This window comes from Fonsecaea erecta (assembly GCF_001651985.1).
Source record: "Fonsecaea erecta strain CBS 125763 chromosome Unknown Scaff1, whole genome shotgun sequence".
Classification (NCBI taxonomy): domain Eukaryota; kingdom Fungi; phylum Ascomycota; class Eurotiomycetes; order Chaetothyriales; family Herpotrichiellaceae; genus Fonsecaea; species Fonsecaea erecta.
Genome location: NW_017387244.1, coordinates 1,721,097 through 1,748,783, shown reverse-complemented (window position 1 = coordinate 1,748,783; position 27,687 = coordinate 1,721,097). Strand labels below are relative to the sequence as shown.

Genomic DNA, 27,687 nt, shown 5'->3' with positions numbered 1-27,687 from the left:
TACAACTTTTCGTTTTGGTTGTTGGGAGGGCGGATCTATTTCTCAGCCCATGCTCAACTGTGCTGGGAGGAAGACGGAAGAAGAACAGGGATTCGATCTTGAAAAATTGGTACTTTTATGTCTTTGACACGCGCCTCGTATTTCTGCTCCCATCTGAGTCTGCCGGTGGAATATCATCATAATGAGCCGACACAAATGCTTGAGATCTATCAAGATGATCTGATCCCCCTCCGATCTTCTCCCGTTTAACCCTCGAATGCAACACTGTCATGGACTGTATCACCCCCATAGACCCGAAACTAATGCATCCCATGCTATGCTTGTTCTCCCAACCACAAACCATAAATTACCACAGGGTCGTCAAGGTCATAAGAATCGTTTGAGAAATGAGCGAGAGAGCCCGGTGTCTCAGGTGCTCACGCTTTTATCAATCATCCACGTTTTCCCATTTGCCTCTTCCTCAATCACAAATGCCTCTTTTGCATACTCGTAGATGGATCTATAAGGCGGCCAAAGGGCTCGAGCTTCATCCGTCAGTTTGCCCGGTTTGGTTTTGCGAGACGCCTCGGTGCTGCTTCTGCCGGTAATCGTGTCATTACTGCCTTTGCGCCTTGTATCGTACTCGAAATCGGGACCGGGAAAATACGGCGCGTTGTATTCTCCAAAGAGAATTTCAATACCCGCAAGTTGCTCTCTGTATCCGTCAGGGATGGGCACCTTCACCTCGATGCGTTTGTTGAAAACATATTTGCACCGTCGTTCTAGCGCCTTCTCAAACGCCTGACAGACTTGTATTGGTGTGAGCATCTCGAATGCCAGAGCAATCCTAGGGAAAAAATCAAATTGTTAGGCCCAGACTGTTTCCCCATGTTGCTCACACCACCTGGGTTTTGCCAAAAATGGTGACGATCGGCGAAACCGTGGGACGTCGGATATGTTCTCCGGGAAAATTCGTCTACAAGGTCTTGACTATTCGGGGCGGCGCGAAAAGGCCATGCGACCCGAGATCGAGGACATGCTGCCAAACAAAAAGAGAGTCGCGGGTACGTACCGGTGTCCGTTCCATTTACCAGGTCCATCCTTGAAAATCTGCAAAACCGCCGGCCCAACATCGTGCTCGGCGTCTAGCCACGGAAGTTTGGTGTCGGGGTGAAAAGGTGCACGCCATTCAAGAGTTCCATCGTCCTTAAAGTCCATGCAGAACAAAGGGTACGGGAGGCTGGTGAAATTGTTGTTGTAGATTCCGGCATAGACAAAAGTCGCGGGGAGGCCAAGCTGCCGAATGTAGTTTTCCACCGTGAATTTGCACGCCCACAGGGGAAGTGCTGGCCAACGTGGATTGTGAATGGAATGATCGGGCATGCTGCTGTAGATGAAATGCTGAATGTTGCGCTTCTTCGCCGCATTCGCGAGTGCCTTGCCGATTTTGATCTCATCTCCGCCCAGAGGATTGGTGTTGATAAAGGCAATCTGAGCCCCGTTGAATATGGTGTCTATGAGGACTGGGTTGTTTAACAAGGGTCCCTCGAACAAGGTGACATTGGGTAAATCAGCCAGTTCTTCAGCCACCAGGCCTTCTATCGAATGCACCTGGGCCCGGACAGCATAGCCGACAGCTGCGACTGCCCGTATGACCGACGCAGCCTGACGACCAGTCCCGTTGACGATGGCTATGGTTTTGTTTCTATTGGGCATGTGGCGAATATATGCCTCCGGAGGTCAAATGGTCGAAGCTGGGGACTGGAATCTGTGCGGGACGATAGACTGGTCGAGGCCCGTGTAAGAAGGAAAAAAGGATGATAACCGTGCAAGGGATCAAGCGTGCAGCAAAAGAAATCTGCGTTACCAACAGCGTTTTTTCGACAGGGTCAAGATAGAATAGAAAAGGTAAAATGAATTGCCCCGTACTTTTCAGAATGGTTTTCGGTATCATGCGATTAGAGGACAACCAGGAAAACCCATTCCACCACAAGGGGCAGGAGAGTCACAGGGAACTTCGTGCGTCAGTTCGGTCCCGTTATTCGAGGACCTTCTCGGGTGCGCAAATTCTGCGACCTGTGTGAAAAGGTCTATCACCGCCAAACCTGATGCAGCTTATCCTTTACGTAACCGGAGTGAAATGCAGCAGCGGGGTGCTGGGTCCATGCTGAGCACGACATTAGGACGGACCTGAATGCCCGCCCGTAAGGAATAACGACCCGAATTCCATCATTTCCCTTTGAAATAGATTCAATTTGTTGGGGGGGTCGCACAACAATGCCGCATGAGGTGACGAAGGAGTTGAGAGCCGACTTCCGCCATACGGTCAGATACAGCTGGCAAATAAAATGCGGGGGGCGCTGCCAGCTTTTGGCAAAAAGGCGGGGAGAGAGTGGCAACCAGCATAGTTGAGGGTCGTCCGGTGCGCGACTTTCCCATCGTGGCTCTCCGGGTTCGGCTGGGGTCGTTCGAGAGTGGTCGAAGTCCTCGTCAGTGGCGCCTTGACCCGATGACCTAGGACCCCCTTGGTGACCATGTCATTTAGATGAAGCAGGTAGTCGGTGGGTGTCGTAGGCGTGGCTGTTTGGTTCCAAGTGTTCCAATCCTCCAGTTTCAAGGACAACATAAGCCGCCGTTGGCGGGTACCAAGGTTAAGACGTGTCAATCTCGACCCCGGGCACCTCCGCGGCCCCATCACGTTGGACATTCGCAAGCCCATCAAGCAATGTCGTGAGCCTGGGAAATCGCACAATTGGGTTACTGGGTGTGCTCATGCTTGGCCATGTCGTGTTTAGCGAATGCAAGCAGCAGCCTCCCGCGTTGCCACGAGGCAAAACTGCCAGCAGTATATTCCAGCTGATCTGGCGTATTGCTACCCAGAGGGGACTCCGGGCTTGAGGTTCGTAGCACCCGGTAGCTTCCAATAGGCGACCATGTGCCAGAACGGCTGGAGGCTGGGAAAGGCGCACTAGTGCCTGAGGATGAAGCCCGCCATCTCCAGGTCCTTTAGGGCACTTCGAGACCAGCCTGTTTCCACACCTCTGGTCGTTGGCTCGCGTGGAGTCTGGCCGTCTCCAATTCTTCGGCATGGAGATGTCCGCCCGCCTGTCTTAAAAGCATTACGTGCGGCAACAAACCAGCATTGGCTGCCAGAAACAGAGGTGTCCTGCCTGATCCGGTGTGGTTGCGGATGTGAACTCTGTGAAAGGTTTGTTATTAGCTTCTCTCGACATGACTTGTTTCAAAACTTACGAAGCACCAAGCGACAGAAGATGCCGGAGAATCGCAATATTTGGCCCAGTTGCCGCAAGATGAACGGGTGTGTTTCCGGAATAGTCGGCCCGGTTGATCAGTTGGTTGTCGTTTCGAAGGAGGTCCTTCACCTTCTCATTATCTCCACTGGCGATCGCGTATGCAATGGCCGTCAGTTGGGTGACGGGGGATGATAACTCGCCAGTCGGATGTTTGAAAATTGTCCCTGCTTGCTCTGAAAGCTCACCACGAATCGATGTTGCCATGTCTTTGGCCACCGATTCTGGCGATGCTCCAGGAAGGGCTAAGAGGTAAGACAGTTTGGTCAACGCTGCTTCACTTGTCATGTCTCCGCCTGCAACAACGCCAGCTCGGCCAAGGACCATTCCAGGCGCATAAAGCGGGTTGACGCTGCCAGTTAGACACTGAGTGACGTTCACAATCACGATGCCACGTTGAACAGCGTCAGATATGACCTGGGTCAACTTATTGTCGTGGCCACTGGGTGCATTACCCGCACCAAAGGTCTCAAGGACGAGACCGCGAAGTCCCTCGGTCCGTAGAACTGCTTCAACCATTTTCGGTTTGATGCCTGGGAAAATGCGCAGACAGGCCACATGGTGAATCTCAAGGTCTGATTGAATGCTGAAGGCTTCCAGGGAGGTTGACCTTTTGACCGAGTTCCATTCGACGTGGGTACCGACTGCAGTGATTTTGGCCAATGGAGGAAAGTTTGGAGATGCGAATGCATCAAATGCGCTTGCTGATACCTTTGTGGTTCGGTTGCCCCGAAACAGGGTCGAGTTGAAGCAGAGACAAACCTCGGGAATCATGAAGTGCCCAGCAATGTCCAGGGAGTCGAGGAGGTTCTCGAGAGCATCATTTTTGCGCTCGGAGAAAGGCACCTGGGATCCTTCATGGGAGAGAAAAGTCAACTTTGTTTGCACACGTTTTTGTCTCAAGCTACGTGCTGGAAGCGGTCATCTATGCCAGTGCTGACAACCGTCGCCGCCAACACCTCAAGAGCGCTGTGTTCGACTGTGGTTCCGGAGCAGAACTTCTGTCTCACAGCAAGGCCGCTTTGTAACTCGACTTACCCGTGAGTATGACAGGCTTGCCCAAGTTCTGCAACATGAAACTGAGAGCTGAACAGGTGTATGCAAGACTGTCTGTGCCGTGAAGAACGACAAAGCCGTCGAACAATTTGTAGTTACGAAATATCGCTTGCGCAATTTCCGCCCATCCCTTACTGTCTATGGATGATGAGTCGAGAAGTGGTTCGAACTCCAGTACGGCATACCTGCGAGAGTATTAGCGCTACCGTTGTCTTCTCGAACATCTATGGGTTATCCAACGAGGCTCTGGGATTTTGAAGATGGCTAACTTTCCTGACACGTTTCCCGTACACGCTTGTTGGCGTCCGCAAGCTCTGCAATTCGCCCAGCCCTTCGGGCCCATCGTGAAACCTCACGGACATTGGATCGTGGGTCTCTCCATCGTTGAATTCCGGTCGCGGTGCCATGCATCTTTCCAGAAAGTTTCGGGCAGGAATAAGACCGTTGGGAGATCGTTGCATGGAGATGGTGCCTCCAGTCATGATAATCAGTACCCGAGCTTCGGGAACATGACACGAAGACATATTGCTCATCACTAGAGACAAATCAGCCTTGGAGGAAGGATTGAAATCGGTGTTACATACTTCGCGTTAGAGCCATTTCACCATCCCTTTCTATTTGACGGTCAGACAAACCCGCAAATCTGATAGCCACGAGACTTACCGGCTGTGGTCATGGCCGTCACGTCCATTTTTGTTTGTGGGCTTTCGTCTCTTTAACTATCACTTCTTACAAATTTTGCCGCATCCCAGGTTTTCGGTGCCTAAGAAAATTTCTTTTGGTTGTCCAGCGCCCATGTAGCAGGCGCTAAGGACTCCAAACCCCTGGTTGACCTCACAAGGGAAAGCTTTAGGCAGCTCGCCTACCAGCGGTTATCAGCGAGGATCTTCGGTACGCTAAGTGCAGGCTTTCCAAGTGCCCTTCGATTGGATCATGCCGGAGATCCATCGACGCTTTAGTGCCTGCTGTGTGCTGCGGTCCCGATCCTGATTTTGCTTATTCTGTCCATTCAATGTTTGTAGGACACAGATTTCTCAACGAGAACAACCATGGCAGAAATCAGCAGCTCCAGCGTACGGGCTCCCGCTGAGAACCCCTATCTCGGTCTTGACTTCACAGCGTAAGGATGCCCGCCAAACATAAACGTTGTCGTCTGTCTCCAGGAGTCCTTTATCGTTGGAAGGATGGAAGGTCCGGTCGCGATCGATGGCGCTGCCGACTGGGGGCAATCAATCTTTGAGCCTGGATAGTGGCCGATAGCAAGAACTCACACCTGAATGTCCCTGAGCGGTGACGCAAGGGATGGTCACATTTTTGTTTACACGCGTACATTCCGGCTAGCCGTGCATGTCAAGCGAGCCCTCTTGATTGACGTTGCAGGCGGTTTGACCCTGCTCCTTCCAATCGAAGCTGCATTTCCTATCTCCAACTAGGGTACGGTACCTCGGCGGAGATTAGCAGACGGCAGCATGCAGCAACGATGACAAAGAAATGCCATGCCACACGTGCAACAACAAAGAGATGAACAGTAGATGAAGCACGATCGGCTGGACCTTCTCTTGCATTACCTTTGCATTGCCGCCCATGCAGGAAGATGGAAGGCAGCCAGCAGGAATTGGGATTTCAGCCAGGCACTCAACCATGGTTCTGTCCCAGCTGCAGTCCTTCAGGTTGGGCCTTCTAAGCGAACTGGGACGGACCGAATGGAGACAGGTGCAAACGAATGACCACATCTGTAAGATGAGCAGAGGAGATTGGTGAAGCGCTCTTTGTTCGCCATGGTCTTATTGTGTTCATTGCAGCTTTCTCGTCTTTGTGGATTTATTGCACTTTGCATCCTGTTGTGTGTGTGTGCATATCTTGCACATTCACGTCCTCTCCTTGCCATACTGGCGACTTGTGCTTTCAGAGAGATATCCAAAGACGTACTTTGAACAAGGCATCGCAGCTGACTGATTGAAGCAGCCTCTCTCCCCTTCAAGCTCCAACATAGCTGATTGCCATTCACAGCGTTTCCCGGCTCTTTACAACCTCGTCTATCGTCCGTGATGATGGTCTGTTTGTAGAAACGGAAAGGGGCCGGTCAAGTCGACGACGATTGGGAGATTGCGTGCCATTGGCAACGGATTGGCCAGCTGACCTAGACAGCCAGGAAGCAGGGTGCGGTCAGAAACGTCGACGTTTACACTGAAGGTCGGTTTAGTAGCGGTCGCCGAAGAGTGACAGAGCGGTCCGGCAGAACGTGCAGTTCGGTCAACTAGGGGGCGATCAAGAGTCAGGTGAGGTGAAAGGAAGGCCAGCAGTGAAGGATAAAGAAGCAAAGTGTATGCCTCACCCAGCAATTCACAGTGGTAAGTGGGAGACTGCGCCTTCCTCTCCATAGCACGAGTGTACTAACTTGGACTCTCGATTCTCTCTCATCCGCCTCAGTCTCGCCTTTTGCGTCCATTCATTCATCTCGACACTCTCACTTTGCCCTTTGTCTGCCGGCATCTCACGCTCCTTATTATCCATCAGTCCATCATTATTTTTCCCTCCTTACTCGACTCGTTCGTTACTCCTCCAGTCACCATCCTTCCAGCCGATCTCTCATTCTTCACCTAAATCAATCAAGAAACTTAACGCGCCTCTCCCACCGACAATAAGAGTCAACATGATGGCCCACGTCAAATTCAAGCCTAAAGCCCGTGCTGTCGGCATCGCGCCACGCATGGTCCTCCTCGCGCTCTGCTTCCTTTGGTTCACCCCGACCCATGCCTTCTTCCGTCATCTCTGTCACGGTGAACTGGGAAATGGTCGCGTCGACCCCATCATGGCCCCTGGTAGTCCTGCCCAACATCTTCACGTCATGTTTGGTGCCTCTAGTGAGTCAAAAGTGTCGCGAACTGCCAAACCAAGCTGCTGACGCGTTTCCTCTAGATATGGGACTTGATCCTACTCTCGACGAGCTTCTTGCTTCCAACTGTACCAGCTGCTCCATCCTCCAAGATCATTCCGTCTACTGGAGTCCACGCATGTATTTCCAACATGCCAACGGCACGTTCGAGATGGTTCCCACTGACGGCGGTTTGACTGCGTAAGAACCGATTCTTCCAAAAGCCTGTGAGACGCGCTAACACCCCGTAGGTATTATTTCACCGAGCCATCTTTGGACGAACCAACCCCTGTGGTTGCCTTCCCTCAGAACTTCCGCATGATCGCAGGAAACTCTTTGAAGCGCGCCTTTTATGGCCCGGTCCCAGATCCTCAAATGTCTTTCTGGACGGACAGCGACAAAACTCAACAAGCCCTGATGGAAAAGGCCCTTGGCTTTAATTGTCTCAATTATCAACTTCCACCAGAAGGTGCGCGAGAATACCACTATCTCCGTAACAAGACTTTCCTCGACGCCACGTGTGCGGACGGAGTGCGTGCCGAAATCATGTTTCCGTCTTGTTGGAATGGAAAGGATTTGGATAGTGCAAATCACACAACTCATGTCGCGTACCCAGACGCAATCCAAAATGGAAGATGTCCAGAGGGATACCCCGTGCACATCCCGGCCTTGTTCTACGAGACAATCTATCAAACCAATCTTTTCAACGGCACTGAAGGCGAGTTCACATTTGCCAACGGTGACCCAACTGGATATGGGTATCATGGAGATTTTATGTGCGCTTGGGACGATGGGGTATTGCAAAATGCAATCGACGATCCAGCCTGCAATCTTCCGTTGGGTGCTGCAGGCAACCAGGACGACTGTCCAATCTTCAAACTCCAGAATGTTGACGATGGTACACAATGCCAAATGGAGGTGCCTGAGGTTCTTCAAACCGAGAAAATCAACTTCGTCCAACAACTGCCTGGTAACGTGCAAGTTCAGGCCGGGCCTGCGCCTGCGACGATTGGACCGATACCTGGGGCTCCATCAAATGCCAACGCCACCATGTCAGCTGCAGTCATGTCCACGTTTTCTTCGCCCGCTGTCACCTCGATGACAACGCCGTGCACATCCAACAATCGGTTCACAACCACGACCAGCTACATGAGCAACGGCGTTATGGTGGATCTGATCCTGGTTGAAGAAGTCGTGACTGTGACTTTGACTGCCAGTGTCAGTCCGGCTACCGACAATCACAAACGTCACGCGCACAAGCATGGCCACCGTCATGGAAGAGATCGGCTCTAATGGGTGGTTATATGTGATTATAACCCTTCTGCCCAGGCGGCTCTTATTTGGGTATCCAGACAACCCCTGCAACCATGTCTTGGAAATTATCCTTCACAGAACGATGACGAACATTTCCATCATGCTGCCCGGCGCAGCTACGAGATGCATGACGATGACATGAAGGTGAAAGCGATGTACCAGTGACGAACTGGGTACTTCTACATAGGACAAATCCGAAAGAGAGGAGCGATTTGCGAGCTGTTTCTCTAGTAGCTGAAAATGGATCAAACATGAAATGCCATGATGTGACGAAGCTTGTGTCAGCGATGTGAAAGCGAGGGTTGTTCAAGGGACAAATGCGGATAGGCATCTTCCTGTACTTTGTGTACTCTACTGCCGGCTTTGGCTGGATCCCGTAACATCACATCCTGTACTTTAGCTGCACAATCAGAGCCAAACTGATAGCTGCGAGAAAATGTTTATCGTCGAGAACTGAGTGTTTCATTATTTGCCAGACTTCATCCAGCCGGTAAACGTCCCGTAAACGTCACAGGTGTATTGTAGCAGTATCTATCGCATGCGGCATATCGGAAAAATAGCGCAGATTTACCCGGGCCTGCCGACCCTCACACATGGTCAGCTTTTATATCACTTTCACTATTTCTTACGAGTCTGGTCAGGTTCTTCAATCTACGAAACGTTACCTGTACGCGAACTAATCGACGACAAGCCGGTCCAGGTCCTGTCCTCTCGAGACGCTCCTCGAATTCCACCCGGAATCACAGCACGAGACCTGCCTGATCCCGAGTCTCGCTCGAGGACCAAGACCAACCAACCATGTCATTGTCCACCACGAGAACCACCACCACCATGCCGAACAGGAAGAGCGCAGGGGACATCATCGCGTCCGCGTCGCGGCCCAGCCGAGCGGGACATGACCAGGAGGAACAGAACCGCCACGACTACCGCAAGAAGCTGTGGTGCGAGACCCAGTGGACGAACCTCAGCCTGCAGGCCAAGAAGACACACAACCTGCCCACCCTGCCGTACTTTGACCCGGAGACCATGCTCTTGAGCAAGGAGGTCAACGCACGCCTCTGGGGCCAGTTGGTACGTTATTACTGTTACTATTACTATTACTGCCGGTCGTTGCGGCCTGTCCTTTGTCTCCCTGTCTGTCTTCTGACCTACCTCTCTTTTGCCCTTTTCGATCTTGTCCAAGTCTTCTTCTTTCACCGAGTGCGCTTGCTTGGCCTGCCTGAATGCTAACTTGCCAACCAGAGCCGGTTATGGGACTCCCTGGGCCCCGAGCGGGCGCCGTACGCCACGCCCCTGATGGTCGAGGGCGGCGAGGTCAAGTGGCACTCGTTCATGAACGGCAGCCAGGGCGACGAGGCCGAGATCTACGAGAAGGACCTCGACGCCTTTATGAGTCGCAACCGACGACCGGGGCAGTATGAGGGATGAATAAATGATTCATGGCCCCCCTGGGATGGGCAGGGTTGAAATCGGCGTAGTAGTGCCTCCCTGCCAGGCAGGGGATTCTGGAAGGGAGGCTACACTACTGCTAAGCCCACGGGAAGTGTTTTGATTTCCCCAACTAGGGGGAGATGGGGAGGGAGATTCTGAAAATTTACGCGCAGCATAGTCTTGGGGACAATTCCCCCCAAAAAATCGGCGTTATCAAACTGGTGATCTTTCACCATGTGTTTGTTCTTCTCTCGCCGTTGACGGTCAACAATAAGATGATGACGATGGATATATAATATGTATTGATTGATCGATCAATCATCCAGACAGGCAGCAGCGCACCAGCGCCACGCATGCATCAATCATAAAAGGACGTTTGAAACTCCCCACGCAAAATGGCATGAACAAGCCCTTATATACTCTTCCTATACCAGGAAGAATATCAAGAAGAAGAAGAAGAAGAAGAAGAGCTGACCTATTTCCAAGATGTATACAAAGCCTCTATATCACGAAAGGGTGGCAAACAAGAGGTTGATTTGCCGCGACATGCTCGTAATTACAGCAAAGCCTGCATGTGTGGCAGTGGCTTCAAGCATCGCTGTAGGACTCAGGCCCTGGAAACTTGTCCCGGAAAGCCTTGTGGTCCGTCAGTAAATCAATTTCATAATCCACTGTTGGAGATTACTGTATCTTGCGCTCGCATAAACGTACATGACCTACGACCATCCATCTCCTTTCCCTTCCACAGTAGATCCATCACCCTTTTCCTTGCCTTTCCTATCACTGCTGACGGCCAAAGAACCACATCGGTGGCGCAGGACGCTCCGGCCCCTCGATGTGCCACGAATCATCGCTCCCCAGTATTATTTCGACCCTGCAATGGCGTGGACCAGGAATAGTGACCTTATTCCCCGCGACCGTCGCAGAAGGCCAGTACGTGTCGACATCTTGCAGAAATATCTTGGGGCTGCAGAAGGGGAACTCGCCGCGGTGACAGACGTATTCGTTGAGGTCGTGCAGGATACTGCCCTTCCCCTTAGGACAGCAGGTCAGCGTGTCCCCATCCGGACCCAAAAAGGTGCCGATTAGGGCAAAATGATCCAGCCGAGTTTCTCTGTTGAGGAACGAGATCAGCTTCATCATTGAAGACAAGATTCCTCCACTGATTCTGTCAGTTTCGCGCAGGTGGATGTTGATGATGGTGAGTGACCTAAGTAGCTCCGAGTGTCGTGCAATGAAATTGCTTAAGTCTTTCACCTCGACTGCAATGTTTTCCAGAGTGAGGCTGTTCAACCTGGACCAAGCATTCTCGGGAGCTGGAGGACGGAGCAGCAAGCTGGTCATCTTGGTCAATGCATAGCTGCGCACAGATTGCCTTCTCTGCTGCCCTACGACCAATTCATCGAAACCAAGCCACACATGTTCGGCTGCTGGCAGATATTCTGCGAGCTGCCCCAGGTATTTGGTCAATCCTTTCCTCCAATGAGCATTGGTCGGCTTGAGAGGGCATGATCCTCGATCGAAACTCTTGACTTCGAACGTCAGCTTGAAATGGATGACTCTCTCGAAAAGCGCCTTTGCGTGAGGGATTTCCATGCAGTTATAGAACTCCCACCAGTAGAAGGATGACAGGTCAATGGATACAGGTTTAAGACCCCGACACTTCTGCAAGGTTGAGTGCATCATCAGATAGTGTGTTCTGCCCTCCAGCGTCCTTATACCCGTCCTTCTCAACAAGTCTGAGTCTTCGTCGAGGAGATAATCTCCGTTCTCGGTTGGATTGGTCATGCCGCAGTGGACAAAGCACTGGAGGTGCGGGAACTTCTTCAGCGAGTCTGAGAGCAGAGGAGGGCCTTGAACCGCGAAATGCAGCTGGGCCTCTACTTCGCCTTTGTATGCCTCCAAGAGTTCGAGAGCATGCGAAGCTGCGTCAAGAGGATGTAACCGCCGTAGGTGTTCTGCCAAATGGCCGGTTCTGATGCATTCATCGAAGGACACGAGCTTGAGATAGTGCCGGTAGATGTGCAGTGTATGCACTTGACTGGCGAGGTTGGGTCGTGCTGCGACTTTGGACAGCCGTTTGACGCTGTTCAGACTGGGTGACAGACAGAGTGTTCGAAAGAGCGCACGTGTGGCCGCCAAATTCGTACACTTATCAAGTAGACGGCAGGACTTCAGATCCATCCGTGCAAGACGTCCCATGATGTTTGCTTTGATCTCAGGAGGCAATCGGGCCCAAGGCGCTGCTAGTCTTGAGGGTTCGTCCATTTTGGCGAGAAAAGGCCGATGAATTCCGCGTCCTTCTGGACGTCGTCGGAGCGGACACAGATAAGTAGAGGCTGAGAGAACGTCGCAGTGAAACTGTGCACAGCATAGTCTCGATTCAAGAAATAGAGGTGAGGCAGGTGCCAGGTGCAAACGCAGAGCATATGACACTGTGCACATGTCGGCAGCCGTCTTCATCCCCTACAAACGTCATTAGTATGCACAAAGAGGCCGCCGTCCAAGACCAGTGTCTGTTTACACGACTGAAGGGCAAGCGCCTACCGTTGGTAACACTCCATCAGAATGCCCTTTGGTGCCAGTGTCCAAAATCTCTCCGTTGGTATTCAGGAAGATTCCCCCCATCTCAAAATCGATCCCTATGGTAGCTCTATGTACAAGTCAAACCAGCTTCCTCCAGGACTGACCTGACCCTGCGGTCACTCCCTCCTCCTGCTCCCCCTTCGCCGCCGCACCGTCCGTGGTGCCCATGGCATACCACGTCTCCTCCCAGCTCTCCAAACTGTCTCTAGGCCCTCTGCCCGAGTTGCCTGCGACCTTGGTTGGCGTGTATTTCCAAGGGCTTCCCAACTGGAGATTCCGTGGTGTGCCGCCACTCTTAGCACTCCTCTTTCCTGTCGAGAAGGGAGAACCAGGAGATTGCGCGTTTGTGTCGTAGCTGCATTTCCCTTTGGCGCGCACAGCATCCTCCTCAAACTTCCTCAGATGTCGAGCGTATGTATCCCCTGCAACTAGACCTGTTCCACCCATGCGATGACCATCTCCAGTCAAGATGCCCAAACGGTGCAGGGCGAGAGTCTCTCGATTCTTTTCTCTAGTCTTACGCCATCGTGCAAAACAGCCGCATCCTGGGATTGAATCGAGGATTTTGTGGAATGAAGAAGGGCGGTAGCGTCGCCAAAGGAGGATTGCTGTTAGAAGGAAGATGATGATGCCGACAGTGAGAGGTACCGCGATCACGGCGTGTGGGTGCGCGTGGCCTCCTTCGTGAGGATGACCGACCAACGGCCCGGCTGTGGTGAGGTTTGCCACTGAGGACGATGCTGTGGCCGGACCTGAACTTAGGCTCAGCGAGGCAGTAGTCCATGAAGCTGACAGTGTTGTGCCTATTGTGCTTGTGCTTGAGGTGGACAAAGAAGATGAAGTCGACGTCAGCTGTGAAGTGGCAGGTCCAGGCGGATCGTCGGTACTCGTAGTTATTGATATAGAGGAAGGAGGTGTATTGCTTGAAACTCCGCCGCTTTCAGAAGGGTCCAGCGCGCCGCCCGGACATGCGACAGGATCAGGGACTCCAAAAGCAACACATGCGGTCGATGTCCAAGAAACACTATTGCTGCTGCTCGTGGTTGTGGTTGATGTGTAGGAGACTGGAGAGACAGACGCAGGAGACAAGCTTGTCATTGTCTCTGGTAAGACGGAGGATGAGACCGTGGATGGTTCAAGCAGGCTAGTGGACAGGGTCGACAGGAAGCTTGCACTCTAAAATGAACCGGTTAGCGATGAAAATTTTCAAGGTCTTTTTTATCAACTGTGGCAGAACCAGATCATCACCTCCATGAATATTGGGCAGCCTGCGCAAGAAGGGCTCACTTGACAGCTTGGTGTCGCAGGTGGTTCTGTTCAAGAGTCTCTGTGCCTTGAGTATGTCCGACCTCCTGTTCTCTTGGAAATTGTCTCGAAGGATGCTTTATGGGTATAGATGATTTGTCCTCAACGGAGTCTTGTAGCAGGCACTCAAAGGGCAATGTTGATGGGGGAAGAAAAGAAAAGAGAGAAGAAACTTACAGCAGTAATAGGGTCGTCTGGGACAGAAGGCGGAAAAGCATCTGCGGTTGACGAAGGTGATAGATATATAGTCAATCCTGGTTCGATCGACACGAGACACAAGACATCAGGGGAACCTGATAAAGGTGTCGTCTGTATCGGAGTGCAGCTGACACCCGGTGCAAGAGTGACGGAGGTCGAACTTGAGGTGACTGAGAAAGAGTCAGAAAGTTGCCGCGGAAGACTGACCTGACCAGGAAGAGGTCCACGCGTCCATCTCGTACCGTTTGCCTGAGGTGATGAAAACCGACTTGCTGTGGTTCTTGACGCGATTGTACCAGTGGCTGTCGCGGTATCGACACACTCGGCCGGTTTGGTGTTGATGATCAGCGTGCATTCTGTTGTACCGGCTAAGAAATCAGTGTCTCCTTGACTGGGGCAGATGTAACTCATGCACGGTGGCCCTCCAGCGGTCACGACCGTGGTCGCCATGGTGACAAGCCGATTGATGGTGTATGCCATCGCGGCTGTGATAGTTGAGCTTGCTTTCATGTTGTCGGGATCAAAGACGACTGCTGTCGCGTTGGTGTCGGTGAGTGTTGGGTGGATGGAGAGGTTCGTCGGTGGTCGGGAAACACGACGCTTTTAAATCTTCACGGAAGCCATCAAGGCCAGCGAGCACAAAACATGCTGAGACTGTTCTGAAGGCTGAGAGCAAATGTTTTCGCCTGTGCCGCCCGCAAAAATTTCTGGAAGATGGCCTCACATATCCATCCAGGTATTCACTTCACTTGCCCAGCCCCCCTTTGTGGCCTGGGCCATAGCCTTCTGCAATTCTGCCACACCCCGGATATTGGAAACCTGATACTATTCGGGTGAGAAGCTCGGAACAGCACAAAAACCCCATGAATCCTCGGCTTTGGAGGAGTTGTAGAAATCCATGGTATGGCGGTTCGGCTCCCTTACCAGTGTTTCTCCGACCTCAGTGAATATGACGTGGAGCCCTTTTCATCGGTTAATATATGCACTGTGAAAGATGTCAGCAGTCAAGCATGCAAGTGCAAATTCGAACGCGCGCGGTGCAAACACCGGAGAATCTATAGGCTAGTCATCAAGCAGGGTGGGCTGTCAGTCAATCCATGTGTAACATTGAAGCAAACAGAAAACATGGGAAATCCGAGAATTCAACACCGTGCTTTCGATGGAGCCCTGACTAGATCAGGAAGAGGGCATACTTGTCAACAACAAAGGCCGTTTTTCCTTCTCCGAGCAAGTCCCATCGAAGTCAACATCCAGCTTTGCTCACAAACATCCCATCATTAGCCTGCCGAAGCCGGAGACAGGTCTCCCCAAAAGACCCTTCCAACAACAAAAAAGAGGATCCTCGCCCGTGTGTAAAACGTGGATGGCTGTCTGAAGCAGAAGGTCTAGGACATTGGATTGAATCTTTCGCCGATCTTGCGCCCCAACGCCTTCCCAAAATCCAAATTTGTATGTTGCGAGACAGGAATACTTTGCGTTTGCTCTTTGATTGTCTCTTGCTCAAGCGCGGGCCAATGCATTTCCTGCCTCAACGACCGACGCTCTCTCTGTTGCCCGTTTCCCTCGTTTCGAATGTTGTTGACGTGGCGGTTGGGGCGGATTTAGCAGCAACCACCAGCAGCACCCGACTGCACACCTTGGCCCTGTCCGACTTGAACCGTAGGCTTGTTGTTGACCGTGGTGGTTCCCATGCGTTCCTTGATTTGCCGGGCCATGGTCAAAAAGGCTTGTTCAACGTTGGATGCATTCTTTGCGGAGGTCTCGAGGAATGGGATTCCCAAGCTGTCGGCAAACTCCTATTGCACAATGAGTATTGCTGCGTCCCTGCTTGCTCATCTGGGTATGCGACACTGTACCTTTGCCATGGTGTACTCGACCACCTTCTTGTCCGACATATCACTCTTGTTGCCCACAAGTAGCTTGTTGACTCCCTCAGTCGCATATCGGTCAATTTCTTGCAGCCATTGCTTGACGTTGTTGAACGAGTCCATGTCCGTCACATCGTAGACCACACAGATGCCATGAGCGCCTCGGTAATAAGAGGAGGTGATAGTTCGGAATCGTTCTTGACCGGCAGTATCCCACTGTATTCACATGTTAGATAAACGTAGAGAGGCATCGAGTGAAGTTCTGCCCTACAATCTGTAGCTTGACAGTCTTTCCATCAAGTTCGATGGTTCGGATTTTCTAGATTTGTGTCAGCCTCCCATTTCTCCCGACCCGGAATACCAGGATGACAGCTCGGGATTGCGATAACGTACGAAATCGACGCCGATGGTAGAGATGTAAGACTCGGTGTACGTGTCATCAGCGAATCGCAACAACAGGCATGACTTTCCAACACCGGAGTCGCCAATAAGCAAGAGCTTGAAGAGGTAATCGTATCTGTTGGACAAGATTAATATCCACGACATAGGAGGACGATGGCTTTGGAGGACGGGTTTCTGAAGGCAGGACTCTGCACACTATTAGCGAATGCCTATGCTCCGTTGCAGTGCAGTCGAAAGGACGATCGACTGCTGGCCAGCTGGATGGCTTACCACTCTGGATTCATGACGGTCGATGTAACAGGGGCTTCTCGAGAGATTGAGTAAGAGTGAAACAATTGGACCTGATTCGAACGGGTAAATTGAAGACAGCCTGTGTCGGTGAAGCCAAGGAGGGAGTTGAGTTCAAGATAAAGGGTGAATTGATGAGAGAACGAATCTGGTGTCTGGCGTTTGCGGCCAACCTGGACTTTGAGATCCGCTATTACTTGGAGACGAAAGAGTGGCAACTTAACGGATAGGCAGTTAGGCGCAGGCTCAGGCTCCTGTGTCAACTTTCCAGATCCTTGCAATTGGGCGGCTGAAGCCTCTAGGAGAGAACCTTCCGGAGCGGCTGATGATGACAAGGTCGGGCAGATCACGTGCTAAGCCACAAACAAGGAAGCCTGCTGGATGACCGCGTGTCCCGTGTCCGCGTGGCTGTCTTGTCCCTTCACATCGGCCGCCGCTCCGAATAGCAACACGTCCCATTCACAAGACTTGGTCTTGTGGATAACTGACTCGTACGTCACTGGAAACAAGCCGTTTGCCCAGCTTACCGAAGAGCATCTACCACTGCAAGGGAAAGGGTAAACAGGGTTAGCTCTGTACGACAGAGACCAAGTCGACAGCGGACGGAGGCATGGTGGACAGCCTCGAGCCTTTCCTTGTCTGTTGGTCCTGCACCTACAGAGACGAACACTCGCCTGACATGCAACCTGATCAAGGCAGAAATCTACTCCAATGTGCTCTTCCTTTGCGTTCATCTATGGAACACACCTTGGCGCTACGAGGCATACCCGTGTACCTTCAACCACTCCAACAACCCTGCCTCATCACGATCTTTGTATCCTGCATTACCTGTAATCGTGTCATGCACGATGACCAGACTCCTGCTGAACTGCCCAGTCTCCTTGTCTTTGAAGAATTGTTCGATATCATCCCTCACCTTGAGATCCGAGTACTTGGGGAGACCTGACTTGATCCATCTGTCAATGATCACAGAGGTCACTCCCAATCGCTTGAAGACTCGTGACCAGTTCTTCTTCGTATACTCCCAAGCCACATGCCGGGTTTCGTTATTATTGGACACGGCGATAATGCCCCCGTGCGCGTCCTGTGGAGGGACTTCTTCCGAGGTGACAAAGTCGAGCAAATCCCATGCATGGTCCGAGTTCTTTGAGCGGCCAAGAGCCTGAATGCAGATTTCTTTTCCATCAACACTGGTGGTCTTGATGAACTCCTCTTTAATGGCGTCATACTCTGCCTGTCCGCCATTTGCGACTGCCAAGTTGAAAACTACGCCGCGAAGATTTTGGTGAATGGCTTTCCCATCCCCGGATTTCCAGGCTGCGAATTTCTTTTGCCCTTCAGAGATGATTCCTTGATGGCCGGCTCCTGCAGCGGAGCCGAGCAGGAGTTTTCTGGATTGACCAGTCAGGTAATCTTCACCTTTAGGGTAGTCCCAGCCTATTGCCTCCGCAGCCGGAGAAACCAATTTGAGGGTGAATTTCTTAAGTCCCGCCGAAATCTCCTTGTTAGAGGCAAAGACCTGCCGCACTTTTGATAAGGAGCTGGCGATCTGTTGCCACACCAAGAAGCTCTTCTCCTCCTTGAAGCCTTCGAGGAGAGACAAGAGGGCAGCCGTTGTACCATTCCCTGCAATTGCCAAAGCAGTTGCATCGCCCATCAGACCAATCTTGTCTTCAATTGAGAGATGCTCATGAGCTGCGCCGAGCTTCATTAGCCGTTGAGGTGGGTAGTTCGTGCGATAAAAACCGCTCTGATCAGCATTGATTTTGTAAAAGGCATCGTCCACATCTCGAACAGTGTCCTGCTTCTGGGTCAGAGCGCTGTGGACAATCTTGACGGGGGTACCGGTCTTAAGGCCAACAGGAATCCACCACATAGTTTCGTCTTCCTCGGCCTTGACATCTCCGGTGGTCAGGAATCTTGATTGGCGTATCGATATTTGACCCGGTTCTTCTGCTACTGTGACCACGGGGAAACCAATTTTACGAATCCAAGGATCCATAAATGCCTGAACATCTTGCCCCGAGGCTGCACTAAGGGCTGCCCAGAGGTCGTTGGTTTTGGCGTTTCCGTAAGCATGGATCTTGAGATAATCGCCCACTCCTTTCAAGAAAATCTCTTGGCCGAGATGGTTGCTTAACATTCTGATAACAGAGCTGCCCTTGAGGTACGAAATATGGTCAAAGATCTGATCGACCTCGAGAGCATTGCGGACCGGGACTTCGATAGGATGAGACGCACGTAGCGAGTCGAGTTCGAGAGCTGTTTGGACAGCTTCAGCCTGGAGACACAGTCAACAAGGGCAACACTGGTACAATACCTCTAGACATCTTACGCACCACAAACTGACTCCAGACTTTCCACTCCGGATGGAGATGGTCGACAGCAAGCCAGCCGACCCAGGTAGCGAAACCTTCATTCAGCCACAACTCATTCCACCAGTCCATGGTAACAAGGTTGCCGAACCACTGATGTGCTAGCTCGTGAGCAACAACGTAGGCAACTCTATTCTTGAAACGGGCATCCGACTTCTCTTCATCATACAGCACAGCCGTGGTTCGATACGTGACCAAACCCCAATTCTCCATGGCGCCCATTGCGAATTCATGAACCGCCAGCAGATCAGACTTTGGAAGGGGATACTCGATGCCGAAAACGTCGGAGAAATAGTCAAGGGTCTTGTGAGCATGTTCCATGGCAAATCGACCTTGCTCCTTCAGCCCGCGGGTAGTATAGACTCTGACGGGCAAGGGCTTGCCGTTGTACTTGCGTTCTGTAAAACCTTCGACGTATTCGAAATCACCAATAGCCCATGCCGCTAGGTACGTACTCATTGCCGGCGTCTTCTCGAATAATACCTTTTTCAGACCGTGCTTGCTCCCCTTGCTTGTCGCTTTCTCGGGCATATTACTGAGGGCGACGAGATCCTCTGGGATTTCAACCTCAAACTCGAAAGATGCCTTGAGATTTGGTTCATCGAAGCAGGGGAATGCCCTTCTAGCAGCACAAGCTTCAAACTGGGTGCTGAACATGTAGTGATACTCGCCGTCCGTTGGAGTGCCCGAGGCTGGGGTGACGGCGGGCTTGTATTTAGATCGGTAGAAGCCTTCCATCGCACTGTTCATTATTCCCTTGAAATTGATGGCAAAGATAGCTTCACCAGATGGTATTTTCCCTGAGAACTTGATTGTTGCTCGCTCACTCTTCTTGTCGTACGATACGTCGGCCATTGATGCGATTGTAGACCCGCCATCCTTGCTCAAGACCTCTGCGTTTTTGATCTCCAACTCTTTGACATTGATGACCAACTCTTGTGTTTCTTGTTTGACCTTTGAGTCGACCTTGACGGTTCCATCGTAGCCCCAGTTCCCACCAAATTCGAGGTTGTAGAGGGACAAGTCATAATTGAGCGGTTTGATCGTATCCGGCAGGATATCTCGGTCGGTAGGGGGCGCCATGGCTCTTCTTGCTTCTGCGGAGCAAAAGCGAACCTGGAAGAATTTGTGATCGAGGGGTCTAGCGAAAGAAGATTGTCCGAAGCGAGTACGACACGAGAACGTGCAGATGGTTCGTTTCGTAGCCGCGATAACAGGTCCAGCCTTGAGTGTCGAAGTGGCACAAGAATAGAATTTGAACTCGAGCATCAAAACCCTCCTTTACTAAGACGCAAATAGATCTGCAGTCACAGCACCCAACGACTACCAGTGACTAGCCAGCACAAGCACGACAAACGTGGGATTCTACCAATCGAGGCGACGTATTGACAGTTGCGTTGGCGGGGACTGATGCCATCTCCAACTGCAGCTCCAAAAGATTTTCAGCCTTACCACATCAAGCCTCGTCCTGCACGCGACACCGTGTATCCAAACTAGCCGTTTGCTCTCTCTCTTTCTTTTCCCCCTGCGTGTCTTCCTCGTCCATGTGATGCCGGCATCAGGGGACGAATATGTCGCCGATGGATCAGATGACGACCTGCCCAGAGCCTCCACCCGCGGCCGTGCAGCGGCCCGAAGAGCAAATGCTCGTGAATCTGCCCAGAGCTTTGAGGTAACCCGAACTTGGGACCTGCTCATTGAAGGCGCCGATGGAACTATTACAGGTGCTGTTGAGGGTCTCCTGGAGGCGGGCAAGAGGAAGAGGTAGGTCCATCGATCCGGTGACGCGAGCTACCACAGAGGGACGAGAGAACAGTCTCGGAAGAACACCAAATGCACCTTGTTTGACTTATCTCACCATGGCTTTCCCACAGACTCCTTAAAGACACTACACCTCTCCAGCGCGGTATCATCCGCCACCTGATCCTCATCCTTGACATGTCTCTCTCTATGAATGAGAAGGATCTCCGCCCGACCCGCTACCTGCTCACCCTTTCCTACACCGAATCCTTCATCCGCGAATTCTTCGAGCAGAACCCGATTTCCCAGCTTGGGATAATAGGCATGCGCGATGGTGTTGCCCTCAGGATTAGTGATATGTCTGGAAACCCAAACTCTCACTTGTCTGCAATACAGAAATATCGTAAGGAAGAGCCTAAAGGCAGTCCTTCTCTGGAAAATGCGCTAGAGATGGCAAGAGCAGGATTGTTCCACTCACCCAGCCACGGGACCCGTGAGATCTTATTGGTGTTTGGTGCCTTGCACACTTCGGATCCGGGAGACATTCACAACACGATCAATAGTCTCGTTCACGATAAGATCCGTGCAACGGTCATTGGTCTTGCAGCGCAAGTTGCCATCTGTGCTGAACTTGTCTCCAGGACGAATGACGGCGATTTATCGCCCTACGGAGTTGTATTGCATGAACAACACTTTCGAGAGTTATATATGGCTGTGACGACCCCACCGATTACCCATGACAGTGCCAACAAAACGGCCCCATCGCTTTTGATGATGGGTTTCCCTTCGCGAACTGTGGAGGATCATCCCTCATTCTGTGCTTGCCACACGACGCCCAGAAGAGATGGATATCTGTGCTCACGATGCAGTGCCAAAGTCTGCAGTCTGCCGAGCGAATGCCCCGTGTGTGGGCTGACGCTAATTCTAAGTACCCATTTGGCCAGGAGCTATCACCATCTATTCCCCCTAGTGAATTGGCTTGAGGTCCCCTGGTCGAAGGCGTACCGAAGTACTGCCTGCTTTGCGTGTTTGAAGCCTTTCCCTCCAGTTCCGAAGCTAAGCCAGCCATCGACATCAACCACAAGGGAGCATCAACAGGGACAATCAAATACCCAGGGCGCTGTCCTATCGACTACCAGTAGACCTCCCCAGCCCCCGGCCCCTCCTTCGACGGGCAGCACGAGCAGATACGAGTGCCCCGTGTGCCGGAGGCATTTCTGTATCGACTGTGATTTATTTGCGCATGAGGTTGTGCATAACTGTCCTGGATGCCAGAGTGCAAAGATACAGACGAGCTTGATGGGGGAGACAGAAATATTGGCTCCAGATGACCGTGAAGGACAGGGCGAGAGGAACGGGACACAACCAACCGGGACGGAGACTCAGAACGGAGACAGGATGCAGGTCGATTGACTTTTGGGAACATAGTCAAGTTGAACGAGCCTTCCGACCGTTGACGCGAAACCCTTTGATATTCTTGTCTTCTTCAGTCCGTATTCAAAACCACATGATACCCCGGCTTCGTGGACAAGGATGCCCACACTGCCCTCCTTCTCGCTCTGTCTTCTTCACTTCCGCAACTATCCTCCTGATCCATCACGTTGCATTCTCATGACAATTTCACCCGACAGAGAGGGGGCCGCAATACTGGAGTATATTTCCTGGCCGTCTGGCCCACAACATCTCTCCTGTACATAGAATTTATGTACCTAGCATAGGTCGAAACCCGATGTTCTGCCTCAATAGTCTCCCTTTTGCATCTCTGCTTCCACCCGTGGGCAACCCCAGCGCTGCGAGAAGAGCAATAAGCCTCTCGCTTGTGAACCAGGAATGTCGCTGGATGTTCGATATTGTTCAATTGAGTGACGGGGTTGTCGACGGAACGTTGAAGTGCACCGGCTCCAGCCAACGTAGTTATATTTGGAAAGTCCGCATATCACCGCAGACACTTAGAGTCTGTCACAACGGAACCCTACGCTCTACGAACACGCCTAGAGTAAATATGTGTTGCACGTACATAGATACTGGGACCTGGTTACTTAGACTCACTTTTGTTTTTGCGGTCTCTCAACTGGTTGCCTTAGGGAAACTATCATCATCCTACTATAATGTTTCTTTGCCTGAAATGAGCCTATCCAATATTCCAAAAGCATCGCTGCTTGTTGTGCAGGTTCCCAGTTATACGATGATAATAGCCTAGCGCTGAGCAGTTGGCCCTCGCTCTCTGACATCGATCTATCTTTTGTTTCAAGTATGAAGCACCCTTCATCAGTGATGTTGTCTGGTGATCTACTGTATGGCGTGGATTGAAGGTTACAGCCAACTGTGGCTAGAGTTGCAGGTGGAGAAGCATGAAACGCATAGCGTCTACGAGTGGAGTCTGGACAAGCACGTCAGACGAGTGGAAATCCTGCTGTCAGACCTGCCCATTAAGCATGGCAATAACGGCAACCGAGGGAATACGTGGCTGGCCCGGGTCAAATGACCAGTGCCATAGCTTTCCATGTGACGACCTCACTTTCCAACCCCAATGAGGATTAGCGACTTGCCATGGTCCTCTCTACCGCGACCCGCCGCCAGCCTCAACCTCCATGTTTGGGCCTCTCTTCAGCAAGCTGTGGGCACGGGACATTGCTTCATTATCCTCCCCGTAGCTCTCCGGCTCGTGACATCTACAGCTGCGCTTCAGAGATATACGTCCAGAGCTGAATGGCGTCGAACGCATGCACTCCGCCGCATTGAGACACGCACACGATCAACCCGGCTCCTAGCCCAGATCTTATTTGCTGTCCAAATTGTTTTGTGAGGCCAAAATCTGCCAGCTTCATATCTGCTCGCTGTGTTGCTACTCTCTACTTGGTCTTTGGTCCGTTTGGCTTCAGTGTTCTGCGACGGCGGTGGTGCTTGTGCGAGAGAATGCACACCGAACACTATATGAAGTAGCGCACCAGATTCAGCTGACCAACATGAGAGAGAAAAATCCTCCCTCTCTCTTCCGCCATTTGGACTCAGCAGCACAGTCTTCAGAGGAAATGATCGGGGATTCTAGCTCTGAGCCCTTCCGGCAAAAGGCGCATCAAAAATCTTTCTTACGAAGGAATATCGTGCATGCGTTGGAGCCGCACCGCGAGGGGGGCGAGGAGGATGCCTCGACTGTGGATTCAAGCTCCGTCATGTCCGAACATACGCAACACATCGATAAGACCACTGAAGGCGAGATCTCCGCTGCGACTGAGCTCGGCGGGGTGGTCCAAGATGCTGTATCCAATGACGCAGAAATGACGGGAAATCCCTCAACGGCCTCGAGTTGGTCCGAATTAATCACGTTCAATATGTGGTCCAGACCTTACCGCTCTGAAAACCCCACCAGAGAGAGCGAGCGCACTACGCGGCAAAGCATCAGAGACGTCCTAGGCAAACCCCCTGACAGCCCTGGTCCCTGGCTGACGCTTGATGTCAGCAGCATCAGAAGGAGACTCAATATGAAGACAAATGCTGCCATCAACGGCAAACTGCTTGCTAAAAGCCGAAAACATGAACCCTTCGACTGCCTATGTCGTCTGACAATATGGGACAGTCGCGATGGCTGCGCGACACTACCGCTTGTCGCCAGATCATCACCCTGTCGTGTAAGCGTTGTGGAAGATGGCGCGCATGGGGAATATGTCTCTCTGGAGCTAAAGGACCCTTTCGTTGTCACGAACAACGAGCTCCTAGTTCCCATCCTTTCGGAGGAGGGAAAATCGGTTCTAGGAGTGAGCCATGAAAATTTTGTTGAAATCAGGATTATACCCTGTGTCGCTGACTGTCCATGGCCTCCATTCCCCATCTTGCCTAAGACCGTCGTGGACCGCTTCACTCCGAACATGAGGAAGATGGGCCTGGAAGAAGAGCGAGGCGCCATTGTGGCCAGTTACGCCGACACCACACGTGCCCCTGAGCCGAATGTCCCGCTCAGTGTGTTTTTCGTGCTTGAGGGTCACACCTACAGAACGCAATACGGTCTCCAGGTGGAATCAACCTGGACTTTTGATCCCAAATTCGCCATCAAGCAGGGTAAAGGCTTAGACATGGAGACATTCTACATGTCAAAAACCAGAGAGACCCGGTTGCTCCATCTCCCGGAGCAAGCACCACACGGACTGGAAGTGCACTATATCTTCCCTGCGAAGAGCTCGGGACACGCAGGTGCTGTTCAAGCCATCCGAAATCCCGTCGTTCGAGGTTATGGCTGTCCGATATGTGCGGCGTGGAGCACGCGCAGATTGCAGGAACTGGTATCCCATTTCAAGTCCTTACATCCGAAGTGCGTTCTCTCGACATCAAAACTGCAATATGACAAGGAAACAAAGCGGTTGACCCTCGTCGAAATCAAAGTCGACATTTCCGCGGCCACCAGAAAGGACCAGTACGATGAGGCCTCTAACAAGTCACCTCTACAACCTCTTTTTCAATGTAACAAGCCTTTCAAGCTTTTTGAACCAAGTAAAACGACACTTCGATATCCATTGGCATCGCAGGTTCCTGCCTTTCGAAAAGCTGTGCGCAAAAAGACCAAACCTGTGCGCCTTCAGTCAGTGGGTGATGAACCCGAAGAGATCTGGGGGTCTAGTACAGATCGACCGGTCTCTCCCGACGAAGACCCAAAGAGTGAATCAGACGATGAAGTCGATCATAGCTGGCTAATTGCTACACACATGCAAAGGCTTGACATGGCGGCCGACAAACTGGGGTGGAGTGAGACCAAGTGCGAACTCATCAAACGCTGGGACCGACACCGCATGGAAGAACGATTCGAGCACTCTCGATATATCTCTAACTCTCTGATCAGGTTTGCTAGGAAGCAAAGAAGATGGTTGCGTGAAGGGGACGATGAGCTGAAGCGAACGTTCTTTGATTTCTTGGGCAGGTTGAAAGAACACCATGTCATTGACGATAACGTTATTGCCGATGTTAATGAACTAGTTTTCTACAATCCTGCTTACCAGCATCCTCTTCCCAGCACAGAGGTAGAAAAGGTGAAGATACGCGAAATGGCAATTGATCGTACGCTGAACGGAACACCCGCATCTCAGCAGCATACGTCGCTCGAGGTGAACACTCCACTCTACGATATGTTAAACACAGGAAGAGTCGAAGGCGCAGAGCCATTCCCTCAGAGCTCTGATGCTGGGCATCCACCATCAAACCCTCCGGTGAACGCGGACAAACGACGCCTTGCCCGGGCAAAGACAAAGCAGAAAAGTAAGGAATCCGGATCCCAGGGTCTCGGGAAATCTGATTGCGGTACTTGTCTACAGCCGATTGAGCATGTGCATAGTGAATCGGCTTATTGCACGCTTAGAGACTGCCTGTCGCCGGCAACTAGATACCACAAGAAATGTGCCGTTGGCGAGTATTTGGCTGGGCGAAAACGCCAAATACCTGTTTGTAGAAATTCTTACGGTCCCATTCCCGTCGAAGACTCAGTCGCGCAATGGATTGTCGACCGCTATCAATGTCGGACGTGCCGTTTTCGGCGTTGGTTGAAGCGGAGCGTTGGCCTTGCTTCGAAACAACTGCGAAAACAGTTGAAAGAGGAGGGGGAGGAAGAGCTGGAAGAGGAGCTTGGTGAGGGGCTGGAGAAGGAGCTTGATGAGGAGCTGGAGAAGGAGCTGGAAGAGGAGTTGAAAGAAGGACTGGAAGAAATACCGGAAGAGGGAGTAGAGGAAGAGGCGGACAGAGGGCAGGTGAATGAACTGATACGGGGATTCCTGCAGGACCTGGAGTCCAGAACTAAAAGGGGAGAAGAGGTGCCGCTAGTGAGAGAGGCATCCTTAAGATCCTGGGGATTGAAGCTCTTGAAAGCAAGGAAAGCCGAGGCAAAGTGGAAAGGCAAGGAGGCGGCAAGCAATCCCGTGCCTCCAAGTGGAAAGGGGAAGGAGGTAGTGAGAGACTCCGATGACCCGAGTACAAGCGGAACGAGGAATCGAATCGAGAGTACGCCCGGCGCTCCAGTTGGCAACGGACCAGGTATGCCTCCAGGAGACGGACCTCACACGCGGTCTAGGGACAGGGCCAGTACGCCGTCCGGAGACAAGGACGAATCCCGGACTTCGAGCAAGCAGACGGCCAGTGTGCCTTCTAGGGATCGACCGAGGACTCGGTCCAGGGGCAGGGTCAGCACGCCGTCTGAGAACAGGGCGGGCACACCAAGTCCGAGCGAAGAGAGAGCTGGCACTCCCACTGGAGACAGACCTCGCACAAGGTCTATGGATAAGGCCGTCACACCGTCTGAGGATGAGGCTGGCCCACCAGCACCAGGTCCGAGCCGCGGGAGAGCAGGCACACCGATGCCGGTCGGGCAACGAGCGGGCACTCCTTTTGCCGACGGGAAGGGTCCCCCTGGGGCAACTAGTCGGAGGATATCCAGCCTGGCGATGGGGGGGCTTTCCGCAAGGTCGCGGAGCGCGAAGCCCAAAGACGTGGGTCCAGTGAGGAGCAGTAGGCTCGATACGCTGAGAGGCAAGGACAGTCTGGAGCGCAGGGCCAAAGAGACGGCCAAAACCCAGACGATCCGGGGAGAGAATCGACCGGCTGCTCATGTTGCTCTGTCGGCGGGGGATGCTCGAACGGACTCCCGCAGAGGATCGTCGAGAGCGCGTGATACATGAGAAATAAGAAGAGCCAAGAACAAGCGAAGCATTCATCGATCAGGACGAGAAGCCGTGCGGTATTAACGGACGATTGGGTCGAGCTAGTGCGTGGTCGAAAAACATGGCTGTGGTCGCAAAGGTGGATACATACGCTGGCGTCGATAAAGGCACTTGGACGAGGCTGGCATAATCGGTACAGCGGACTAATAGGAGACACAGAGGCACTTGCCACAGGGTCCGGAATAGGCGAGGGACACTGCGCGAGAGACAATGCGGGAAAAGGATCGATCCTGGTCTGGAGGGAAACAACTCTCCTTTGGGCTT

General features: G+C 52.1%; 9 protein-coding genes across 9 annotated transcripts; 4 read left to right on the top strand and 5 right to left on the bottom strand.

The window, feature by feature from the left end:
* Positions 1-408: 408 nt before the first annotated feature.
* On the bottom strand, positions 409-1,695 carry AYL99_00611 (hypothetical protein; the record flags this gene model as incomplete). The annotated part of the gene is made up of 2 exons (XM_018832127.1): positions 409-826; positions 1,052-1,695. 2 exons carry the CDS (start codon positions 1,693-1,695, stop codon positions 409-411), a joined length of 1,062 nt encoding a protein of 353 aa, XP_018698006.1.
* Positions 1,696-2,985: 1,290 nt separating this feature from the next.
* AYL99_00610 (hypothetical protein) lies at positions 2,986-5,037 on the bottom strand (the record flags this gene model as incomplete). The annotated part of the gene is made up of 7 exons (XM_018832126.1): positions 2,986-3,178; positions 3,232-4,136; positions 4,199-4,269; positions 4,329-4,531; positions 4,638-4,881; positions 4,931-4,960; positions 5,010-5,037. The coding sequence occupies 7 exons, from the start codon at positions 5,035-5,037 to the stop codon at positions 2,986-2,988; spliced, it is 1,674 nt and encodes a 557-aa protein (XP_018698005.1).
* A 1,962-nt stretch (positions 5,038-6,999) lies between these two features.
* On the top strand, positions 7,000-8,514 carry AYL99_00609 (hypothetical protein; the record flags this gene model as incomplete). Its single annotated transcript, XM_018832125.1, has 3 exons — positions 7,000-7,210; positions 7,266-7,422; positions 7,473-8,514. 3 exons carry the CDS (start codon positions 7,000-7,002, stop codon positions 8,512-8,514), a joined length of 1,410 nt encoding a protein of 469 aa, XP_018698004.1.
* Positions 8,515-9,366: 852 nt separating this feature from the next.
* Positions 9,367-9,963, top strand: AYL99_00608 (hypothetical protein; the record flags this gene model as incomplete). The annotated part of the gene is made up of 2 exons (XM_018832124.1): positions 9,367-9,606; positions 9,778-9,963. The coding sequence occupies 2 exons, from the start codon at positions 9,367-9,369 to the stop codon at positions 9,961-9,963; spliced, it is 426 nt and encodes a 141-aa protein (XP_018698003.1).
* A 783-nt stretch (positions 9,964-10,746) lies between these two features.
* On the bottom strand, positions 10,747-12,234 carry AYL99_00607 (hypothetical protein; the record flags this gene model as incomplete). Its single annotated transcript, XM_018832123.1, has 1 exon — positions 10,747-12,234. The coding sequence occupies one exon, from the start codon at positions 12,232-12,234 to the stop codon at positions 10,747-10,749; it is 1,488 nt and encodes a 495-aa protein (XP_018698002.1).
* A 396-nt stretch (positions 12,235-12,630) lies between these two features.
* Positions 12,631-14,505, bottom strand: AYL99_00606 (hypothetical protein; the record flags this gene model as incomplete). The annotated part of the gene is made up of 2 exons (XM_018832122.1): positions 12,631-13,304; positions 14,298-14,505. The coding sequence occupies 2 exons, from the start codon at positions 14,503-14,505 to the stop codon at positions 12,631-12,633; spliced, it is 882 nt and encodes a 293-aa protein (XP_018698001.1).
* A 1,151-nt stretch (positions 14,506-15,656) lies between these two features.
* On the bottom strand, positions 15,657-20,071 carry AYL99_00605 (hypothetical protein; the record flags this gene model as incomplete). Its single annotated transcript, XM_018832121.1, has 6 exons — positions 15,657-15,851; positions 15,912-16,139; positions 16,195-16,242; positions 16,317-16,440; positions 17,381-18,894; positions 18,953-20,071. The coding sequence occupies 6 exons, from the start codon at positions 20,069-20,071 to the stop codon at positions 15,657-15,659; spliced, it is 3,228 nt and encodes a 1,075-aa protein (XP_018698000.1).
* A 466-nt stretch (positions 20,072-20,537) lies between these two features.
* AYL99_00604 (hypothetical protein) lies at positions 20,538-21,378 on the top strand (the record flags this gene model as incomplete). The annotated part of the gene is made up of 3 exons (XM_018832120.1): positions 20,538-20,752; positions 20,863-21,319; positions 21,370-21,378. 3 exons carry the CDS (start codon positions 20,538-20,540, stop codon positions 21,376-21,378), a joined length of 681 nt encoding a protein of 226 aa, XP_018697999.1.
* A 2,316-nt stretch (positions 21,379-23,694) lies between these two features.
* Positions 23,695-27,381, top strand: AYL99_00603 (hypothetical protein; the record flags this gene model as incomplete). The annotated part of the gene is made up of 1 exon (XM_018832119.1): positions 23,695-27,381. The coding sequence occupies one exon, from the start codon at positions 23,695-23,697 to the stop codon at positions 27,379-27,381; it is 3,687 nt and encodes a 1,228-aa protein (XP_018697998.1).
* Positions 27,382-27,687: the final 306 nt, after the last annotated feature.